Raw genomic sequence first — 21593 nt, forward strand, 5'->3', positions numbered from 1 at the left:
CACGGCACCATAAGTACCATCCGACACACACCGGAACGGAAGGTGTATTACCAGGTATGGATGAGAGTGTAAATATAGATTCTCACTCGTTGACTTGTTTCCAGCGGATGCAGTACAGTCAACGTTTTCTCGAGAAATCTAGAGCATTGCCCTCTCTAACTACGAAACACAACAGTAAGTAAGGGAGGAAGAAAATATATCGAAGTATTCATAACCGAAAAAGGTAAGTTATGTTAAGAATTTCTTTACTACTCCTACAAGCTTTTCCCGAAGACTGATAGATGGCCAGTGCACCAACGAGAAGCCTCCAGTGCTTGAAGAAAACGGTCTAAGGCACTTTTCTGTGATCAGTGACGGACGATCTAAGTGAAGACCGTGGAAGATGAAGTTAAGGCTCTGTGACGAATGAAGCGAACATGCTGACGTGAGCTCTCTTCTCGAAGCGCGCTTCCAGCGTTCCCTCGATAACATCTGTTCCATAAAACTGTTTAAGCGTTCACCATCTTCTCTTCTTTCTCTGCGACATTTCTTGATATTAACTGATGAAAAGCATTCTCCAAGGACCCTTGCGTTTCGCAAACAATTATTTCTACGAAAAGATAGTAGTTGAAGTAGCAAGACATGAGCTGTCTTAGGGTTGAAGGAAAAACGATTAATCGTAATCCAGTAAGAGTCATAACTTTATTTTCTGAATTTCATGCTGCTGCTGCTGCTGTGTGCAGGAGACACGGCCCTCCCCTGCCACTCAGAGGCGCTCCCATCTCCTCTCTCTGAGCCAGCGGGCTGCCTCTTTACGGGCCGTCTCTCCACGGGCGATGACGTCACGGCGCCTCTGTGCAACTCCGTGTAGTGACTTGTCCTCCAAAGCGTCAGCTACGCGCTCCACCTGATAAGGGCAGCAAGCAGAAATTAAAAGCTTAGCTGGTAACATTACTAGCAAGGGTGAAGGAGAAGGAGAATATTACATAGGCGGACAAAAACCACAGTAGCAGAGAGTGCTGCATCTAGAGTTCGGTATACTAGGTAATCTGATGTTTCCTTGTCACTGTTTCAGTCTATTTAATGATTTTAGAATCACGTGAAGGAATATCCTCTAAAGACTGTCATAAGCAGTTTCTGACATTTTCTATTGTTTTCCATATTATGAGACGTGAGGTTGTGTTTTGTGTAGTGTTTATAAAAATTATGTGTTCCACATATTTATGTAACTTACAATATATTAAAGCTATTTGACGTTTACAGTCAATTCTTCAGATACAGAGTTTTATAGTGAGTAAAATTCTGGATGTTTCTAGAACTCGTTAAATAATATGTGGACGGTTAAGCCATACATCAGAGTACAGCCATCTTATACCTTGAAACAGAAGGTCTTTTATCATGGAACACATCGTATTTGCAAATGACCTCAGTTTCTTTAATGTTTAACAATTTTCACTGTGTTCAAAATGGAAATTTGTGTTAGGTGTCCACAGCTTCTCTTACAAAATATTTTTAAATTTTAACTGGTTATTGATAATACTACTTAATTTGATATTATTTACCGATTATTAGTGTGTACTAGAGTAATAATGTAACACACCGATGTCGACTTATACTAGTGACAAAATGTTTTCGGTTACAACACTTTTAAATTTAAATAGAATATTTGCTCCTATGTATATGACCCTGTTGTACCGCATAACATGTTTTCACATTTGGAGCAAGTTAATTTTCTTGAGTAAGTTTTGTGTTTACAGAAAAAGACTGCAGCACACATAAAATAAATTTTATCATTTCATGATGAAATAATAAAACATATTAAACTTTTATTACGGGGCTAGTTAGGGCAGAAAGTGTGAGAAGGTTCAGTACTTTCCCCAACGTATTAGAAAATGTTAAAGGTTGTTGAATCTGAAGTGGTAACTCATGGAGAGACGTAAGTACAGCAGACAACCAATACTTGTGACAAGAAAGACATCATAGAGTATAAGTGCATACACCCTGATGACCGTATGAATACCTCTCTCTCCAGCCCACCGTTCTCTACCTCTGTTAATGAGTGTGTGTGTGTGTGTTTTGTCATTTTCTTTCAACATTATGAGATATTTGGTCTCTATCACAATATGAACGACACGACAAGGCCCCAGGCAGCAAGCAGCAGCCAACAGTGCCACTCACCTGATCCAGCAGCTCCTGTTCGTACATGTTCAGTGTGGCTCGCATCACCAGCTCTCTGACCGCTGCCTTTTCGCCTGGCCTGTGAACAAGGCAGAAGAAGTGTCAATCTATCTGCTGTATCAAGTGTGTTCAGATTCCAGCTCAAGCAGCAAGCTCACATCTCAAGACGACTGCAGCACTTCATGCGATTGTCAGTAGTGCGGACCGAAATCATACACGTTGTTTGTAAATACTTATAACAAATATTGTGAGAAGATTCTTACGATCAAACTAAGACAAAATGTTCATATATACTTTTGTCCTAGGAGAGGTTTTAGCCAGGTATTGGTGTCGCACAAAATATTCATTACACAACGTTCATTTACACTGAAGAGGCAAAGAAACTGGTACAACTGCCTGATATCGTGTAGGACCCCGCGAGTACGCAGAAGAGCCGCAAAACGACGTGACATAGACTCGACTAATGTCTAAATAGTGCTGGGCGGAACTGACACCATGAATCGTGTAGGGCTGTCCATAAATCTGTAAGAGTACGAGGGAGTGGAGATTTCTTCTGAACAGCACGTTGCGAAGCATCCCAGATGTGCTCAATAACGTTCGTGTCTGAGGAGTTTGGTGACCAGCGGAAGTGTTTAAACTCAGAAGAGGGTTCCTGGAACCACGCTATAGCACTTCTGGACGTGTGGAGTGTCGCGTTGTGCTGCTGTAGTTGCCCGAGTACGTGGAAGGCACAATGTATATGTATAGACTCAGGTGATCAGACAGGATTCTTACGTACATGTCACCTGTCAGAGTCGTCTCTAGACGTATCAGGGGTCCCATGTAACTCCAACTGCACCCTCCTCACACCATTACAGAGTCTTCACCAGCTCGAAAAGTCCACTGATGACATGCAGGGTCCACGGATTCATGAGGTTGTCTCCATACCCATACCCGACCATCTGCTCGATACTATTTGAAACGAGACACGTCCGATCAGGCAACATGTTTCCAGTCATCAACAGTCCAAAGTCGGTGCTGAAGGGCCCAGGCGAGGCGTACAGATTTGTGTCGTGCACTCATCAAGGGTACACGTGTGGACCGTCCGCTCCGAAAGCCCATATCGATGATGTTTCGTTGAATGGTTCGCACGCTCGTATTTGTTGATGGCCCAGCACAGAAATCTGCAGCAGTTTGCAGAAAGATTGCGCTTCCGTTACGTTGAACGATTCTCTTCAGTCGTCGTTGGTCCAGTTCCTGCAGGATCTTTTTCCTGCCGCAGCGATGTCGGAGATTTGATGTTTTACTGGATTCCTGATATTCACGGGACACTCGTGAAATGGTCGTACAGGAAAATCCCGACTTCATCGGTACCTCTGAGATGCTGTGTCCCATCGCTCGTGCGCCTACTGTAACACCACGTTCAAACTCACTTAAATCTTGATAACGTGCCATTGTAGCAGCAGTAACCGATCTAAAAACTGCGCCACTCACTTGTCTTATGAAGGCGTTGCCGACCGCAGCGCCATATTCTGTCTGTTTACATATCTCTTTGTTTGAATACGCATGCCTATACCAGTTTCTTTGGCCCTTCAGTGTGTTATATTGGCGGTTGTATAATCTTACATTCAGTGCAAAGCAAACATGTCCCCGTATGTTATGAGTCACGTCTAAAATATAATTCGGTGTAGAGGGAAGATAATGCCGTTCCCTTATTTATTAACTGGATTTGTACAAATAGGCCTCGTTTAAAGTTTGAAGGATCACAGCTCTTCCAGTTTAGTGCTGTCAAAACTATCCTACCGTTAGATGTAGTGTATCAATAAAAACAAACACTCGGTCGACGGACCTTGCGGAGGTGGGTGGTTTGAGTCCCCTCCTGATACGGATAGCCGTGCAGCAAGTGTAATCACAGTGAAAGGGTGTCTGCAGACAAACATGTGGTTAATGAAGAGCGGCAGTAGCGTTTCAATAGTTGCAGGGGCAAAAGTCTGAATGATTGACGCATCTGATCTTGTAGCATCAGCCAAGATACCCTTGCTCTGTCGGTGCTACGAACGGCTGAAAGCAAGGGATGCCGGTCTACTGTATTTAGATAATGATGTCATCCTCCCCGGTAAAATATTCTAAAGACAGAATAGTCCCCGACTCGGATCTCCGGACGCTCACTGTTCAGGGGGTGTTGTTATTAGAAAAGACAAAGCGGGCATTTTATGGGTCAGAGAGTGGAATATTATATCCCGAAATCGGGCAGGTAGGTTTGAAAATTTAAAAAGGAAATGCATAGGTTGAAGTTAGATGTAGCGGGAAATAGTAAAGTTCTGTGGCAGGAGGAACAGGACTCATTGTCAGGTGAGTACAGCTTTATGAAAGCAAAGTCATGTAGGATTAATGCAGGAGTGGGTCTAATAATGAACAAGAAAATAGGAATGCGGATAACCTATTATGAACAGTTTAGAGAACGCATTATCGTGGTCAAGATAGACACGTAGCCAACACCCAACATAGCTACCATGAATATTTTTTTGTCTGTGATATCTTTTCGTCCAGTTAACATGTACCACTTCACGAAGTTTTTCGTGGAAAGTATATACAGGATATGGAGTGTATACAGGATATAGAATTAATTGAAATGGCGCAACTGTAGTTTTGTGCCTTCAGTTTGGTTCACCGATGTGACCACATAGGGTTCTGGAACATATAGACATACACTGTGCTCGAACATTATGAATTATGTCGAAGAAAACGATTTATTGACAAATAGTCGACACTGATTCAGAAAACATCGTTCTTGTGAAACACAACCAGCTCTTTATTCTCAGGAAGTAGAAAGTGCAATCCAAGAGGGGACGTCAAATTTATTCCATATTTTCAGATTCCTCACAAGCGACTTCTAATCAAGTTGCGTGCATATTGAGTATCGTCTCAGTTGTGTGACTGGATTCGTGGTTTCCTGTCAGAAAGGTCACAGTTCGAAATTACTGACGGGAAGTCATCGAGTAAAACAGAAGTAATATCTGGCGTTTCTCGAGGAAGTGTTATGCGCACACTGCAGTCCCTGATCCACATAAATGATTTAGGAGACAACGAGAGAAGCATTTTTAGATTGCTTGCAGATGATGCTGTCATTTACCGTCTTGTAAGGTCATCTGATGACGCAAATCAACTGCAAAATGATTTAGGCAAGATATCTGTATGGTCCAAAAAGTGACAACTGACTAAAAATAATGAAAAGTGTGAAGTCATCCACATGAGTACTAAAATGAATCCGCTAAATTTGGATTACTCGATAAATCACACATATGTAAAGGCTGTATATTCCACTAAATACTTTGGGATTGCAATTACGAATAACTAAAATTTTAACGACCAGATAGATAATGTTGTTGAGAAAGCAAAGCCCAGACAGCGATTTATTGGCACAACACTTAGAAAATGTAACAGGTCTACTAAAGAGACTACGCTTGTCCGTCTTCTTTGGAATATTGCTGTAGAATATGGGGTCCGCGTCAGATAGCACATCGAAAAAGGTCAAAGAAGTGCAGGTCGTTTTGTTTTATCGTGAAATAGTTGAGTGAATGCGACGGATATGATACACGAATAGGGGTGACAGTCAATAAAATAAAGGCGTTTTTCGTTTCAGCAGGATATTCTCATGAAATTTCAACCATCAACTTTCTCCTCAGAATATGAAAATATCTGAAATTATTTTTGGCTCCCACCTACACAGGGAGAAATGATCACCGTAACAAAATAAGAGAAATCAGAGCTCGCATGGAAAAATTTAAGTGTTCGTTTTCCCTGCTCTGTTCGAGAGTAGAACGGTAGAAAAGTGGCTTGAAGATGGTTCGATAAACCCTCTGCCAGGCATTTAACTGTGAACTGCAGAGTAATTATATAGATCTAGAGATGTAGATGTATTTCTAACTTCAAGCAAATACCAAATGTCGTCGTCACACAAACAAGCGTGTATAACACTATGGAAAATTCACGGCAGTAACATTTCTTTTCAAATAGAAGTAATAGCTTTCTTGACAGCTTGGTTACATGTGTGGCAGATGGGCACTATAAAAAGAACTTCAAAGAAACAGTGATCCTAGCGGAGAGCATAAGCAAGGACCATACAGAGCCTCGCACATCACCAACTTTACTCTGTATACACATAAACTGGTACTCTTACACATTTTCTAGGTTTTCATATTATTTGACCACGACGTGTTCTTCCAAAACCAAACAACATATTTGCCAAACATATGAACGAACGATGACGCTCTACTGTTTACTTATCTAGGTGATCCTCAGTTTTTGAGATTTTGTAAACATACACTATGGTCCCCGAAGAGGAAAGCAGTGGTACTCACCAAGTGAAGAGATGCGCGCTGTGGCTGAGAAACTGGAGGGCCGTGGGTATGCCCTGCTTCTGCTGGAGAAGTCCCTCCAGCAGGCGCAGCAGGTGTTCTCTCCGGAAGCCACCCTGGGCTCCAGCCGCAGTCAACTCCAGCATCCTGCACACGGTAATCTCTCATCTATTCTGTAGACTGAGCAGGCGACCCTTACAACTCAACCTTTTATACCACTGAGTTTATTCACTAAAACAAAGGTTTTAAATGCCCCTCTCCACGTGTTGCTTAATGAACTGAGATTACCATCACATAAGAGAATCTCGAACCATTCAGGACTGCTTAAAAAAAAACAGGTGGCTCAACACCGTAACTGCGCATTTATCTCACACACGATGGTTACGATGGATGAGTATCATGGGGGATGAGGGAGTCAAGGAGGTACGCATAAAATTCAGCTATACAATGCGGGTTCTCTGTTTCAAAACATAAGGCTGCCGTCTAGTAATGGATGATGTAATTGTAATATTACATACGGCGTGTATCGTAATTTATTCTGAAGACCAACATAGCTGAAATTATACGATAATATAAGCAAAATCGCTCTAGTAAACTTGAGTTCGCAAATGGGCCGCTTGTGAAGTAATTTCGAATGTGTGTTTTGGAGAGGCCGCTGAATTCTGTACAAACTATCGTCCTACATAGTATAAATGTATTTCGAACGCACACTTTTCGAATAAATCCCATTTAATTCGACTCAAACCGGAAGCAGGGGAGGGGGGGGGGGAGTTAAGGGGGTGGAGAGGCTGGAGAAGATATTTTATATTTAATGGTTTTGTATTTAATAGTTAGGCTGCTGTTAGAAACTGAGATGATAATGTTGTAAACGTCATTCTTCTCAGTTAGGATAGACTCACGTTGTTTCCTTTGGTGTTAGTGTATTTGGAATATTTCGAATGAGTCTAAGCCTTTTTCCTTTTGTTTGGATATGTAGAAAACTGATGCTCATGTTATTAACATGGTGTTTTTTTCAAGCAGGTGGGTGGGTGCTGCTGATCTGTGGCGTTATTTCTTTTTGAGCGCGACCATGTTACCTTCAATCTGATGTCAAATGACCCACCTGTCTGACCTATGCAGAAACAGCTGCAGACGAAACATTCAAGACTTTCGTGAATTCGTCATATGTATGGGTGCGAAGCGTGGATGATAAGCAGTACAGACAAAAAGAACCGACTCTTTTAAAATTTGATGCTACAGAACAATAGTGGCTAGATCAGATAACCAATGAAGGAGTACTGAATCGAATGGTAAAGATGCATCTTGAGATACTATGAGTAGCTTATTCCATAGTGAAGTGGAGGGAACTTTGGGCCTGTATAGGAGACATGTTTGTGGAGCGGGATAATGGCGTGAATTCACTAACGAAGTTCGAATGGATGTAGTTTTCAGGAGCCATGTGATGCTTACGATATAAGATTGTGGAAAGCTGCATCAAATCATATTTAGATCTGAAGGCCACAAACCAACATGCACTATCAAGGATACTTTCTGTATGAAATTTCAAAGGCACGGTATCTGAGTAAAAGATATGACGTAGAAGAAATACAACAAGAAACATATTTATTGTAATAAATATTCAGAGGTACAAGCAGTTAAATCTACACCCCAGCGCTACTCGAAAGCTTCTGAATAAGCGATAAAGATAATTCGCAAAACATGTTGTCTGGAGTTATGTTACATTTCAGTGTCACCTAACACCCCTGCGTACTGATCATCGTGTTATCCTCTGCCAATGGCGTTATTCCGATTGGAATACGGAGAGGCATGACGTCAGCACACCGTTCTCTCCACCGTTGTCAGTTTTCCAGACTTCGCAGCTGCTGCTTATATTCAAGTAGCTCCTCATCTGGCATCACGAGGGTGATTACACCCCATTAAAGTATCCCCCCCCCCCCCCCCAAGGAAAAACTCTTTGACGGTAGCAAGAACCCATCTCCTGCGAACAGCAACCAGACACGCTGACCCCTTAATCCCGGAGGCGGGCATGTTACATTTTAATGAACAAGCAAAAATTATAACGGAAACGACGCCCTCGCATTAAAGAAACGCATGTACATGTCATCCACACGAAATACTCATCCAATGATATGTAGAGTGTGCTAGACCAGATGAGTTACCTTGGTATCAAACTGCGGAAAAAAGGCGTGTGAATATTACCAAAAGGTGCACTGCCCTTTTCTACCTTGTGTACGAGATACTACCGCGATCCGTATATGTGCATATCACAATCCCATGACTTTTCTGCCGGCCACTGTGACCGAGCGGTTCTAGCCGCTTCAATCTGGAACCGCGCTGTTGCTACAGTCGCAGCCTCGGGCATGGATGTGTGTGATGTCCTTAGGTTAGTTAGGTTTAAGTAGTTCTAAGTTCTAGGGGACTGATGACCACAGCAGTTAAGTCCCATAGTGCTTGGAGCCATCTGAACCATGACTTTTGTCACCTTATTGTATACACAGATATAACAAGAGTGTTTTCAGTTTATGCTTCAGACGTCCAGAAGGAACACTAGAAACAAACTCAAAATTGTAACAAACCAGAAGATATCCAATCTACAGAGAAACTTCGTAAAAAACGGTAAAAACTGGCTTCAAGTTTCATGTAACGCGATGCACTACATGGAAGCGACGAGATCAAAATGCGACAATCATTACTCACCAAATTCAGGAAGATCTCCCAAGTCGACAAATTCAGATTTCTGTGAGAAATTACTGAACCAGCAAGGCTAAATAGGGATAGTAACAAAGATAGAACTGCAGAACTAGCAAGAACATACGAGCTCACGTGAAAAAGATGCAGAAAATAATCTGTATGGCAAAAGGGAAAGTTACATTGTAACACAGTCGTTAAACATCAATCGCTTTGCGTTTCTGAAATCATGATAGTGACAGCCCAAATAAGTCATTGTAAAATAAGAAACGGGAATTTCAAGAAAAAGCAGAGGTGCGAAATGCGGCAATGGTTGGGTTGAAGAATAAATCACAGAAGATAGTCCAGAAAACTGTCACAGATACCAACAGGCAACAGCAGTTACAGTTTAATGGCCACCTGTGTAGATAGGACAACAGGCTCCCAAAGCGGTTGCTGAAATTAAATGATCGATGAAAAACCACAAGTACTGATTAGGAGTTAACGAGAACCAAAAGGGATACAGCAAGTGTTCCCAAGTATATGCATTACAATGGCTTGTAATAATGACAATATGTCATACGACGTCTAAAACCTCTTGTAAAGATCACAGTTAACAGTTGGGCATTCTGCCACTGGTAACAGATTCACAGTACATTTACTACCTTATGGTATTATGGTATCTATTGCCACAAACGAGACATAATTCAAAAACGACAGTAACATCAATGTATACTATATCAGAGGGAGATATACAGGACACTACGCCACTCAGCCTTAGTGTGACACGAAAAGGAATAAAGTATTCGCCAATAAAAATCTCTGACCACTTGCTCAGTGACGTGAAGAATCTACTAACTAGTAGACATGACATGCATTACCACTTACTGCCCGCATCTCGTGGTCGTGCGGTAGCGTTCTCGCTTCCCACGCCCGGGTTCCCGGGTTCGATTCCCGGCGGGGTCAGGGATTTTCTCTGCCTCGTGATGGCTGGGTGTTGTGTGCTGTCCTTAGGTTAGTTAGGTTTAAGTAGTTCTAAGTTCTAGGGGACTTATGACCACAGCAGTTGAGTCCCATAGTGCTCAGAGCCCACCACTTACTCTGCCCGCCCTGCCAGCCGCGCGGTCTAACACGCTTCTTACCGAGCGTGAGGGCGTGCCGGTCCCCGGCACGAATCCGCCCGGCGGATTAGTGTCGAGGTCCGGTGTGCCGGCCAGCCTGTGGATGGTTTTTAAGACTGTTTCCCATCTGCTCAGGCGAATGCGGGCTGGTTCTCCTTATTCCACCTCAGTTACACTACGTCGGCGATTTCTGCGCAAACAGTGTCTCCACGTATGCGTACACCATAATTACCCTTTACCGCGCGAACATTTGGGGTACACTCGTCTGGTATGAGACGTTCCCGGACAGGGACAGGGGGGGGGGGGGGGGGGGGACTGGAGGCCGAACCGCACAATAACCCGGGGTCGGTGTGGGGCGAGTGGACTGCTGTGGCCTGTTGTGAGGTTGTGAACCACTGAGGGGTACGGCGGGACGAAGCATCTCCGTCGTTTCTAGGTCCCCGGCTCAAGACACAATATACACACACACACACACCACTTTTTCTAATTTCTAAACATATAATACCATATGTTTGCGTGAGAGAGACAGACACAAAGGGGAGAGAGAGACATCCACACAGATTGCATATTGAGCCGTGTCATGGGGCACATTTGGCTTGCCTGTGGACAGAAACTCTACGGGGGCAGTTCAATAAGTAATGCAACACATTTTTTTTCTGAAACAGGCATTGTTTTATTCAGCATTGAAATACACCAGGTTATTCCCCAATCTTTTAGCTACACAACACTATTTTTCAACGTAATCTCCATTCAATGCTACGGCCTTACGCCACCTTGAAATGAGGGCCTGTATGCCTGCACGGTACCATTCCACTGGTCGATGTCGGAGCCAACGTCGTACTGCATCAATAACTTCTTCATCATCCGCGTAGTGCGTCCCACGGATTGCGTCCTTCATTGGGCCAAACATATGGAAATCCGACGGTGCGAGATCGGGGCTGTAGGGTGCATGAGGAAGAACAGTCCACTGAAGTTTTGTGAGCTCCTCTCGGGTGCGAAGACTTGCGTGAGGTCTTGCGTTGTCATGAAGAAGGAGAAGTTCGTTCTGATTTTTGTGCCTACGAACACGCTGAAGTCGTTTCTTCAATTTCTGAAGAGTAGCACAATACACTTCAGAGTTGATCGTTTGACCATGTGGAAGGACATCGAACAGAATAACCCCCTCAGCGTCCCAGAAGAGTGTAACCATGACTTTACCGGCTGAGGGTATGGCTTTAAACTTTTTCTTGGTAGGGGAGTGGGTGTGGCGCCACTCCATTGATTGCCGTTTTGTTTCAGGTTCGAAGTGATGAACCCATGTTTCATCGCCTGTAACAATCTTTGACAAGAAATTGTCACCCTCAGCCACATGACGAGCAAGCAATTCCGCACAGATGGTTCTCCTTTGCTCTTTATGGTGTTCGTTTAGACAACGAGGGACCCAGCGGGAACAAACCTTTCAATATCCTAACTGGTGAACAATTGTGACAGCACTACCAACAGAGATGTCAAGTTGAGCACTGAGTTGTTTGATGGTGATCGGTCGATCATCTCGAACGAGTGTGTTCGCACGCTCCGCCATTGCAGGAGTCACAGCTGTGCACGGCCGGCCCGCACGCGGGAGATCAGACAGTCTTGCTTGACCTTGCGGCGATGATGACACACGCTTTGCCCAGCGACTCACCGTGCTTTTGTCCACTGCCAGATCACCGTAGACATTCTGCAAGCGCCTACGAATATCTGAGATGCCCTGGTTTTCCGCCAAAAGAAACTCGATCACTGCCCGTTGTTTGCAACGCACATCCGTTACAGACGCCATTTTAACAGCTCCGTACAGCGCTGCCACCTGTCGGAAGTCAATGAAACTATACGAGACGAAGCGGGAATGTTTGAAAATATTCCACAAGAAATTTCCGGTTTTTACAAACCAAAATTGGCCGAGAAAAAAAATGTGTTGCATTACTTATTGAACTGCCCTCGTAGTTTCGCGGCACGTCGTACCGGCGCCGCGAGAGGGCGATCGGCATGCGCACGCGATTTCTGCAACGATCAGTGTGGCTGAGGTGGAGCAGTGACGGGCGACTGGAATTCAGTTGGTGCACGGCCAAGAACGGGGTACCTTTTCCAATTTGGGGCTCCAACGTCCTGGGTACCAGACATCGGTAACAGCCGACGCGTGACATTCCTAGTATGTGAACATGAAGAACTCGATGGTGTATTTAGTGTCTTTTGCTGAATTCTGGATCAGTACAATTCTCTTAATCACGCCTGATCGAGAAATAGTTCAGCTGATGGCCTCTCTGCTACCATTAACTTGATTTTCAATATAAAATCCTGGACTTTCCACTTAACGACATCCCATCCAGACATCTGCAAGGCATTAAGAATTGGCCGTCACAGAACTGCTCTCATTAATAAACGGTCACAATGACCAGACCACATAGTACTAGGGACAGAAAGTTGGCTGAAACCAGAGGTAAACAGTAATGAAATTCTAAACTCAGATTGGAATGAATACCGCAGAGACAGGCTTGACAGTGAAGGGGGAGGCGTGTTTATAGCGATAAAAAGTGAAATAGTATCGAAGGAAATTGACGGAGATCCGAAATGTGAAATAATTTGGGTGAAGGTCACGGTTAAAGCAGGCTCAAACATGGTAATTGGATGTCTCTATAGACCCCTGGCTCAGCAGCTGTTGTGGCAGAGCACCTAAAGGAAAATTTGGAAAGTATTTCGAGTAGATTTCCCGACCATGTTATACACTCCTGGAAATTGAAATAAGAACACCGTGAATTCATTGTCCCAGGAAGGGGAAACTTTATTGACACATTCCTGGGGTCAGATACATCACATGATCACACTGACAGAACCACAGGCACATAGACACAGGCAACAGAGCATGCACAATGTCGGCACTAGTACAGTGTATATCCACCTTTCGCAGCAATGCAGGCTGCTATTCTCCCATGGAGACGATCGTAGAGATGCTGGATGTAGTCCTGTGGAACGGCTTGCCATGCCATTTCCACCTGGCGCCTCAGTTGGACCAGCGTTCGTGCTGGACGTGCAGACCGCGTGAGACGACGCTTCATCCAGTCCCAAACATGCTCAATGGGGGACAGATCCGGAGATCTTGCTGGCCAGGGTAGTTGACTTACACCTTCTAGAGCACGTTGGGTGGCACGGGATACATGCGGACGTGCATTGTCCTGTTGGAACAGCAAGTTCCCTTGCCGGTCTAGTAATGGTAGAACGATGGGTTCGATGACGGTTTGGATGTACCGTGCACTATTCAGTGTCCCCTCGACGATCACCAGTGGTGTACGGCCAGTGTAGGAGATCGCTCCCCACACCATGATGCCGGGTGTTGGCCCTGTGTGCCTCGGTCGTATGCAGTCCTGATTGTGGCGCTCACCTGCACGGCGCCAAACACGCATACGACCATCATTGGCACCAAGGCAGAAGCGACTCTCATCGCTGAAGACGACACGTCTCCATTCGTCCCTCCATTCACGCCTGTCGCGACACCACTGGAGGCGGGCTGCACGATGTTGGGGCGTGAGCGGAAGACGGCCTAACGGTGTGCGGGACCGTAGCCCAGCTTCATGGAGACGGTTGCGAATGGTCCTCGCCGATACCCCAGGAGCAACAGTGTCCCTAATTTGCTGGGAAGTGGCGGTGCGGTCCCCTACGGCACTGCGTAGGATCCTACGGTCTTGGCGTGCATCCGTGCGTCGCTGCGGTCCGGTCCCAGGTCGACGGGCACGTGCACCTTCCGCCGACCACTGGCGACAACATCGATGTACTGTGGAGACCTCACGCCCCACGTGTTGAGCAATTCGGCGGTACGTCTACCCGGCCTCCTGCATGCCCACTATACGCCCTCGCTCAAAGTCCGTCAACTGCACATACGGTTCACGTCCACGCTGTCGCGGCATGCTACCAGTGTTAAAGACTGCGATGGAGCTCCGTATGCCACGGCAAACTGGCTGACACTGACGGCGGCGGTGCACAAATGCTGCGCAGCTAGCGCCATTCGACGGCCAACACCGCGGGTCCTGGTGTGTCCGCTGTGCCGTGCGTGTGATCATTGCTTGTACAGCCCTCTCGCAGTGTCCGGAGCAAGTATGGTGGGTCTGACACACCGGTGTCAATGTGTTCTTTTTTCCATTTCCAGGAGTGTAGTTCTGGGAGGAGATTTTAATTTACCGGATGTAGACTGGGAGACTCAAACGTTTATAACGGGTGGCAGGGACAAACAATCCAGTGAAATTTTTTTAAGTGCGTTATCTGAAAAGTACCTTGAGCAGTAAACAGAGAACCGACTCGAGGCGATAACATATTAGACCTTCTGGTGACAAACAGACCCGAACTATTTGAAACGGTTAACGCAGAACAGGGAATCAGCTATCAAAAAGCGGTTACTGCATCGATGATTTCAGTCCTAAACAGAAATATTAAAAAAGGTAGGAAGATTTTTCTGTTTAGCAAAAGTGACAAAAAGCAGATTTCAGAGTACTTGAAAGCTCAACACAAAAGTTTTGTCTCAAGTACAAATAGTGTTGAGGATCAGTGGACAAAGTTCAAAACCATCGTACAATATGCATTAGATGAGTATGTGCCAAGCAAGATCGTAAGAGATGGAAAGGAGCCACCGTGGTACAACAACCGAGTTAGAAAACTGCTTGCGGAAGCAAAGGGAACTTCACAGCAAACATAAACATAGCCAAAGCCTTGTAGACAAACAAAAATTACGCGAAGCGAAATGTAGTGTGAGGAGGGCTATGCGAGAGGCGTTCAATGAATTCGAAAGTATGTACTGACTTGGCAGAAAATCCTAAGAAAATTTGGTCTTATGTCAAAGCGGTAGGTGGATCAAAACAAAATGTCCAGACACTCTGTGACCAAAATGGTACTGAAACAGAGGATGACAGACTAAAGGCAGAAATACTAAATGTCATTTTCCAAAGATGTTTCACAGAGAAAGACTGCACTGTAGTTCCTTCTCTAGATTGTCGCACAGATCCCAAAAAGGTAGATATCGAAATAGATGACAGAGGGATAGAAAAACAATTAAAATCGCTCAAAAGAGGAAAGGTCGCTGGACCTGATGGGATACCAGTTCGATTTTACACAGAGTACGCGAAGGAACTTGCCCCCCTTCTTGCAGCAGTGTACCGTAGATCTCTAGAAGAGCGTAGCGTTCCAAAGGATTGGAAATGGGCACAGGTCATCCCCGTTTTCAAGAAGGGACGTCGAACAGATGTGCAGAATTATAGACCTATATCTCTAACGTCGCTCAGTTGTAGAATTTTGGAACACGTATTATGTTCGAGTAAAATGACTTTTCTGGAGACTAGAAATCTACTCTGTAGCAATCAGCATGGGTTTCGAAAAAGATCGTGTGAAACCCAGCTCGCGCTCTTCATCCACGAGACTCATAAGAGGCAGTTGATTTCTCGTCAAGCCATTCATTCCAGCCACTAATTAAGAGACTAATGATTAGAGGGCCATAGACACGGGTTCCCAGGGAGATGCCGTGTTTCTTGACTTCCGCAAGGCGTTCGATACAGTTCCCCACAGTCGTTTAATGAACAAAGTAAGAGCATATGGATTATCAAACCAATTGTGTGATTGGATTGAAGAGTTCCTAGATAACAGAACGCACCGTGCCATTCTCAATGTAGAGAAGTCTTCCGAAGTAAGAGTGATGTCAGGCGTGCCGCAGGTGAGTGTCGTAGGACCATTGCTATTCACAATATACATAAATAACCTTGTGGATAACATCGGAAGTTCACTGACGCTTTTTGCGGATGATGCTGTAGTATATCGAGAGGTTGTAACAATGGAAAATTGTACTGAAATGCAGGAGGATCTGCAACGAATTGACGCATGGTGCAGGGAATAGCAATTGAATCTCAATGTAGACAAGTGTAATGTGCTGCGAATACTCAGAAAGAAGGATCCTTTACCATTTAGCCACAATATAGGAGGTCAGCAACTGGAAGGAGTTAATTGCATAAATTATCTGGGAGTAGGCATTAGGAGTGATTTAAAATGGAATGATCATATAAAGTTGATCGTCGGTAAAGCAGATGCCAGACTAAGATTCATTGGAAGAATCCCAAGGAAATGCAATCCGCAAACAAAGGAAGTAGGTTACAGTACATTTGTTCGCCCACTGCTTGAATATTACTCACCTGTGTGGGATCCGTACCAGATAGGGTTGATAGAAGAGATAGAGAAGATGGAACGTGAAGTGTCGGCAGAAGTGCCAACACCGTGTTGTTTGAGGAAGCCGAAATGCACGCTATAAACTCACGCAGGCTGGCGTGAGGTCTGAAACAGGCTACGTAATGAATGCTATAAAGAAAAGTACGTAGCTTCTGGAATACTTAACTTTAATCCATAATTGGTGAACATTGGTCTTGTTACTGTACATGCTTCATTAGATACATAGCAAAGGATAAACGGCGCCTTGCTAGGTTGTAGCAATTGACTAAGCTGAAGGCTATGCTAACTATCGTCTCGGCTAATGAGAGCGTAATTCTCAGTGAACCTTTCCTAGCAACGTCGGCTGTACAACTGGGGCGAGTGCTAGTAAGTCTCTCTAGACCTGCCGTGTGGCGGCGCTCGGTCTGCAATTACTGACAGTGGCGACACGCGGGTCCGACGTATACTAATGGACCGCGGCCGATTTAAAAGCTACCACCTAGCAAGTGTGGTGTCTGGCGGTGACACCACACAACGGAGAGCAGCGCGCTTTGTTACAGGATCATTTAGTAATCTCGAAAGAGTTACGGAGATGATAGATAAACTCCAGTGGAAGACTCTGCAGGAGAGACGCTCATTAACTCGGTACGGGCTTTTGTTGAAGTTTCGAGAACATACCTTCAGCGAGGAGTCAAGCAGTATATTGCTCCCTCCGACGTATATCTCGCGAAGAGACCATGAGGTTAAAATCAGAGAGATTAGAGCCCACACAGAGGCATACCGACAATCTTCCTTTCCATGAACAATACGAGACTGGAATAGAAGGGAGAACCGATAGAGGTACTCAAAGTACCCTCCGCCACACACCGTCAGGTGGCTTGCGTAGTATGGATGTAGATATAGATGTAGACATATAGCGCCCGTCATCCAAATCAAATTCAAATGCGACCACCCGCACACTGCTTGGTGTGTGCAAAACCACTTATCAGTTACTACACTCACACAGTCAATGGTGTCCAAAACACAACGTATCTTCGATACTGATGCGCGAACCCAGCCTCAGTTCCAACAAGGGCAGCGACAGAACTAACATGCTTCACTGCACACCAACCCCTCCAGACCAGAGGATGGCGATTCCAGTGCAGGCAGAGATAGACGTTTCTGCAGTTCAAGAGGAGCGGTACCTGTGTGCTTTAACAGCTGACTGCCTCATCTTGATGGTTCAGTTATCCAATATAGTGTATAGTGTCGAGTACAAGCGATGTATCGAGCGTATTCGTTAATATTATGCTCGTAAAGTCAGTGGTTAAAGTGCAGTGTGTTGTGGTTGTTGTGTGACGACGTGCTTAGCGTGCCAATGTGGCCTCTAAAGGCGAGGGCCATTCCGCTTTAGTCCATTACCTGCCGTACGTGTACTTATTTGTACGTTTTATTGTAAGGAAGATGGTCTGTTTTTTTATTACGCTCTCGGCATTTGCATTAAGGAAGTTACCTCATTATTATGCTCTGTGAGAGTGACTGATTTATGTGTTTTATTGTGCAGAAAAGATTGTATTCAGATATATGATACATAGTACTGTAGATCGTTGATAGCAGCCGCTCATAGTGACTTGATAGTGATGGGTGAAGGTAGTAATATTATACCACTGTTTAGCTGCATGCTGTGTGGGTGATGTTAACTAAGTCTAAGAGCTGTCCTGTGGTTGGTTGTAGACGGTATACAGGGTGAGTCACCTAACGTTACCGCTGGATATATTTCGTAAACCACATCAAATACTGACGAACCGATTCCACAGACCGAACGTGAGGAGAGGGGCTAGTGTAATTTGTTAATACAAACCATAAAAAAATGCACGGAAGTATGTTTTTTAACACAAACCTACGTTTTTTTAAATGGAACCGCGTTAGTTTCGTTAGCACATCTGAACATATAAACAAATACGTAATCAGTGCCGTTTGTTGCATTGTAAAATGTTAATTACATCCGGAGATATTGTAACCTAAAGTTGACGCTTGAGTACCACTCCTCCGCTGTTCGATCGTGTGTATCGGAGAGCACCGAATTACGTAGGGATCCAAAGGGAACGGTGATGGACCTTAGGTACAGAAGAGACTGGAACAGCACATTATGTCCACATGCTAACACCTTTTTATTGGTCTTTTTCACTGACGCACATGTACATTACCATGAGGGGTGAGGTACAGGTACACACGTGGTTTCTGTTTTCAATTACGGAGTGGAATAGAGTGTGTCCCGACATGTCAGGCCAATAGATGTTCAATGTGGTGGCCATCATGTACCGTGTGTACCGTGATGTGCCTACAACCCCAGAGGATATGAAACAACGTATTGTGGCAGCCTGCGGCGACATTTCACCAGATGTACTGCGGCGTGTACGACATTCATTACGCCAGAGATTGCAATTGTGTGCAGCAAATGATGGCCACCACATTGAACATCTATGATGTAGTAGCTAATACTGTAGGAGGGATTAAACCAGCCGATGTCCGTAGCTCGTGGTCTTGCGGTAGCGTTCTGGCTTCCTGCGCACGGGGTCCGGGGTTCGATTCCCGGCGGGGTGAGGTATTTTCTCTACCTCGTGATGTCTGGGTGTTGTGTGTTGTTCATCATCATTTCATCATCATTGACATGCAAAGTCGCCGAAGTGGCGTCAACTAAAAAGAACTTGCAATACAGCGGCCGAACTTCCCCGTATGGGGCCTCCCGGCCAACAATGCCACACGATCATTATCATTATTAACTACCGGATCGTTCGCAGATGATGTTCGACTGGTCCCCTTATTCAGAAATTTAGAATAAATGGCATATCAAATCGAAGGGAGCATGAACCCTAGCAAGCATTGTAGGTGAAAAGGTACTGTGAAAGCCAAGTTTAAAACGTATCGGTTGTTTCTTCTGTGGGGCAGTGGGCCGTTTCCGGAAGGATTGTCACCACAGGTGGTGGTGGTGCCCTAGCGGTGCAGTGAAGATCTGTCGCTGCCCCTATAGGAACACAGGCTAGGTTCGCGCATCTGCTCTGGAATTAATAATTAACCGACATCTGGGCTATTGGACACTAGCAATCTCTGTGACTATAGTAAGTAATAAGTGGTTTTGCACACACCAAGCAGTGTGTGGGTGGTCGAATTTGGATTTGATTTGAAGGCCACGATATATGTGACGGCCAATTCTAGTGACTCGCAGATATTTATGTGGGTTGTCGTTAAGTTGAAGTCCGGGATTTTACATGGAAATCAAGTTAAATGTAGTGGAGAGGCTATCTAATGAACTGATTCTGGGTAGGTGTAATTAAGAGAATTGGATTAATCCCGAATTTGGCTCTATATCACCTCACCTTCCATATTTTGAAATGGCTGCACTTCAGCAACTGTCACAGAATTGCAGGTGAATAAGACAGCTAACCAGTTGCAATAAATGGTTAAATTCAGTTAAGCTTAGCCATGGTTTCAACGGATTTAAACCCATCGCCTTCAGAAGGACGAGAAACTAACTTAACATCAGCAAACAGTCTGTTAGTAAAGCGACCTAACATCTCCACATGAAATGCGTCGGCAACGATCTGTACATCCATTTGTAGAAGTTAAGGCCCTAAAATCAAGTTCTTGTCACAATAGTAAAATCAATCACATTAAATGCCAGACCATTTTAAGAGCTACATGCTGGCATGTCTTCTTCTGAAGAAAACTGGTTTAAATCCGTTGAAACCACAGTTAAGGTTAATTGCATACCACCATTTATTGCAACTGCTTGGCTATCTTATTCACGTGCTACTTCGCATTCCAATTTTGAAAAATATGACGTTCTCCTTTTGCCTTCATTCTGAAGCACCTCTGTTGGCATTACAACAGAGGGATGGTTGAGGTGATGTGGAACAATTTGATCGCCTGATACGGAGTCAGAGGGAGCTTGCACAGCAATTGATCAGTGAATTTGGCGATGTGCTAATGGATAGGTTTGGGTTGACTAACCTAATTAAGTACTAGATCGAATTAACCGAAAGGGCTGGTTTAAGGCCCAACCGACACAAGTCACCACTTGGTGCGCCAAGGTGAGAAGGGCGATGGAGCCGCCACAAGTGTACGATTTCTATACAGGATGTATCGCAATTCATTAATAGCGATCTCATGGGATGCCAAACTGAGAGGGCCACCAAAAGTAAGATTTGTATACGGTGACTATCACAGTTAGTAGCCAAAGCTGGCATGGGTGAAAGTGTATGAGGGAAAAACGGGGGAGGCAGGTCGGGGGGAGGGGGGGGGGACGCCAAATGATAAGTCGCTTGTGTTGTAACGTCGCGAGTTAAACCAACCGCAATAGCATTTTATTGCAGTAAGCTACCTTGCAGTACGGGCTCGTAGCTTTGGAGCCGGTGGCGGTGACAGCCGCTTGTATCTCAGCGTGATTCACTCGCACCTGTCGCTAGCACGGCCGTGGGAAGCGCTACTTGTGTCAGTTGCAGCGACAGAATATTCAAGCCCTTAAGAATCTAAATAAACAATACTAAATCTTCTTCAGTTTCGAAAAACTTTATATTTAGCCATTTGTTATTAAAAAGAAGCTGGATGCAAAATCTCAACTTTCTGGCTGGGATACTTTCAAAGTTAGAGAAAATTACCAAAAATACCAAAAACCGACACCAGTAAGATTAAAGTCAGTTCGGATGCATAAAAGTTTGTCCTTTGCTATCAATTGGAATCATTACTGAAGTTTACAAAATGTTAGGTCAGTATGTTTGAATTTTTATACTTAAATAACGTTCACTATTTTTCGTTTACGTAATAGAGAATTAAGGAAGAATTAATATTCATTTAATATCTGTTTGTTTTGTTGTGTAAATAAATGAGTGTAAATGAGAGTGTGTATGCGGGACATACGTGAAGATTTAATATTATCTGCTGTTAAAAATTATGTAACTTGGTCATGGGAAAGTGTGCAATAAGCTGTTGTTTACTTGCTGATGACGTATGTCCAAGTGTGCTTGTTTCTGTAAGAAGGCAACCAGAATAGTTATTTGTAATGTTTTTCTAAAGTTATTTCAAGATTAGTTTTGGTTTGGTTTGGTTTGGTTTGGTGGAACATTTTATTAATATTTGCAGC

The 21593-nt window shown here is 44.4% G+C and overlaps 1 protein-coding gene across 1 annotated transcript in view; it reads right to left on the reverse strand.

The window, feature by feature from the left end:
- Positions 1–680: 680 nt before the first annotated feature.
- Positions 681–21593, reverse strand: part of LOC126252003 (aminopeptidase N-like) — a 130381-nt gene continuing 109468 nt past the window's right edge. Inside the window, exons 15-17 of the mRNA XM_049952786.1 lie at positions 6498–6641; positions 2158–2236; positions 681–886 (exon numbers count right to left, since the gene is read on the reverse strand). Of these exons, the coding sequence (XP_049808743.1) occupies positions 746–886; positions 2158–2236; positions 6498–6641 (364 nt within the window). The 3' untranslated portion in view covers positions 681–745. The remainder of the gene's footprint in view (positions 887–2157; positions 2237–6497; positions 6642–21593) is intronic.

Source organism: Schistocerca nitens, chromosome 4, assembly GCF_023898315.1.
Source record: "Schistocerca nitens isolate TAMUIC-IGC-003100 chromosome 4, iqSchNite1.1, whole genome shotgun sequence".
NCBI lineage: Eukaryota > Metazoa > Arthropoda > Insecta > Orthoptera > Acrididae > Schistocerca > Schistocerca nitens.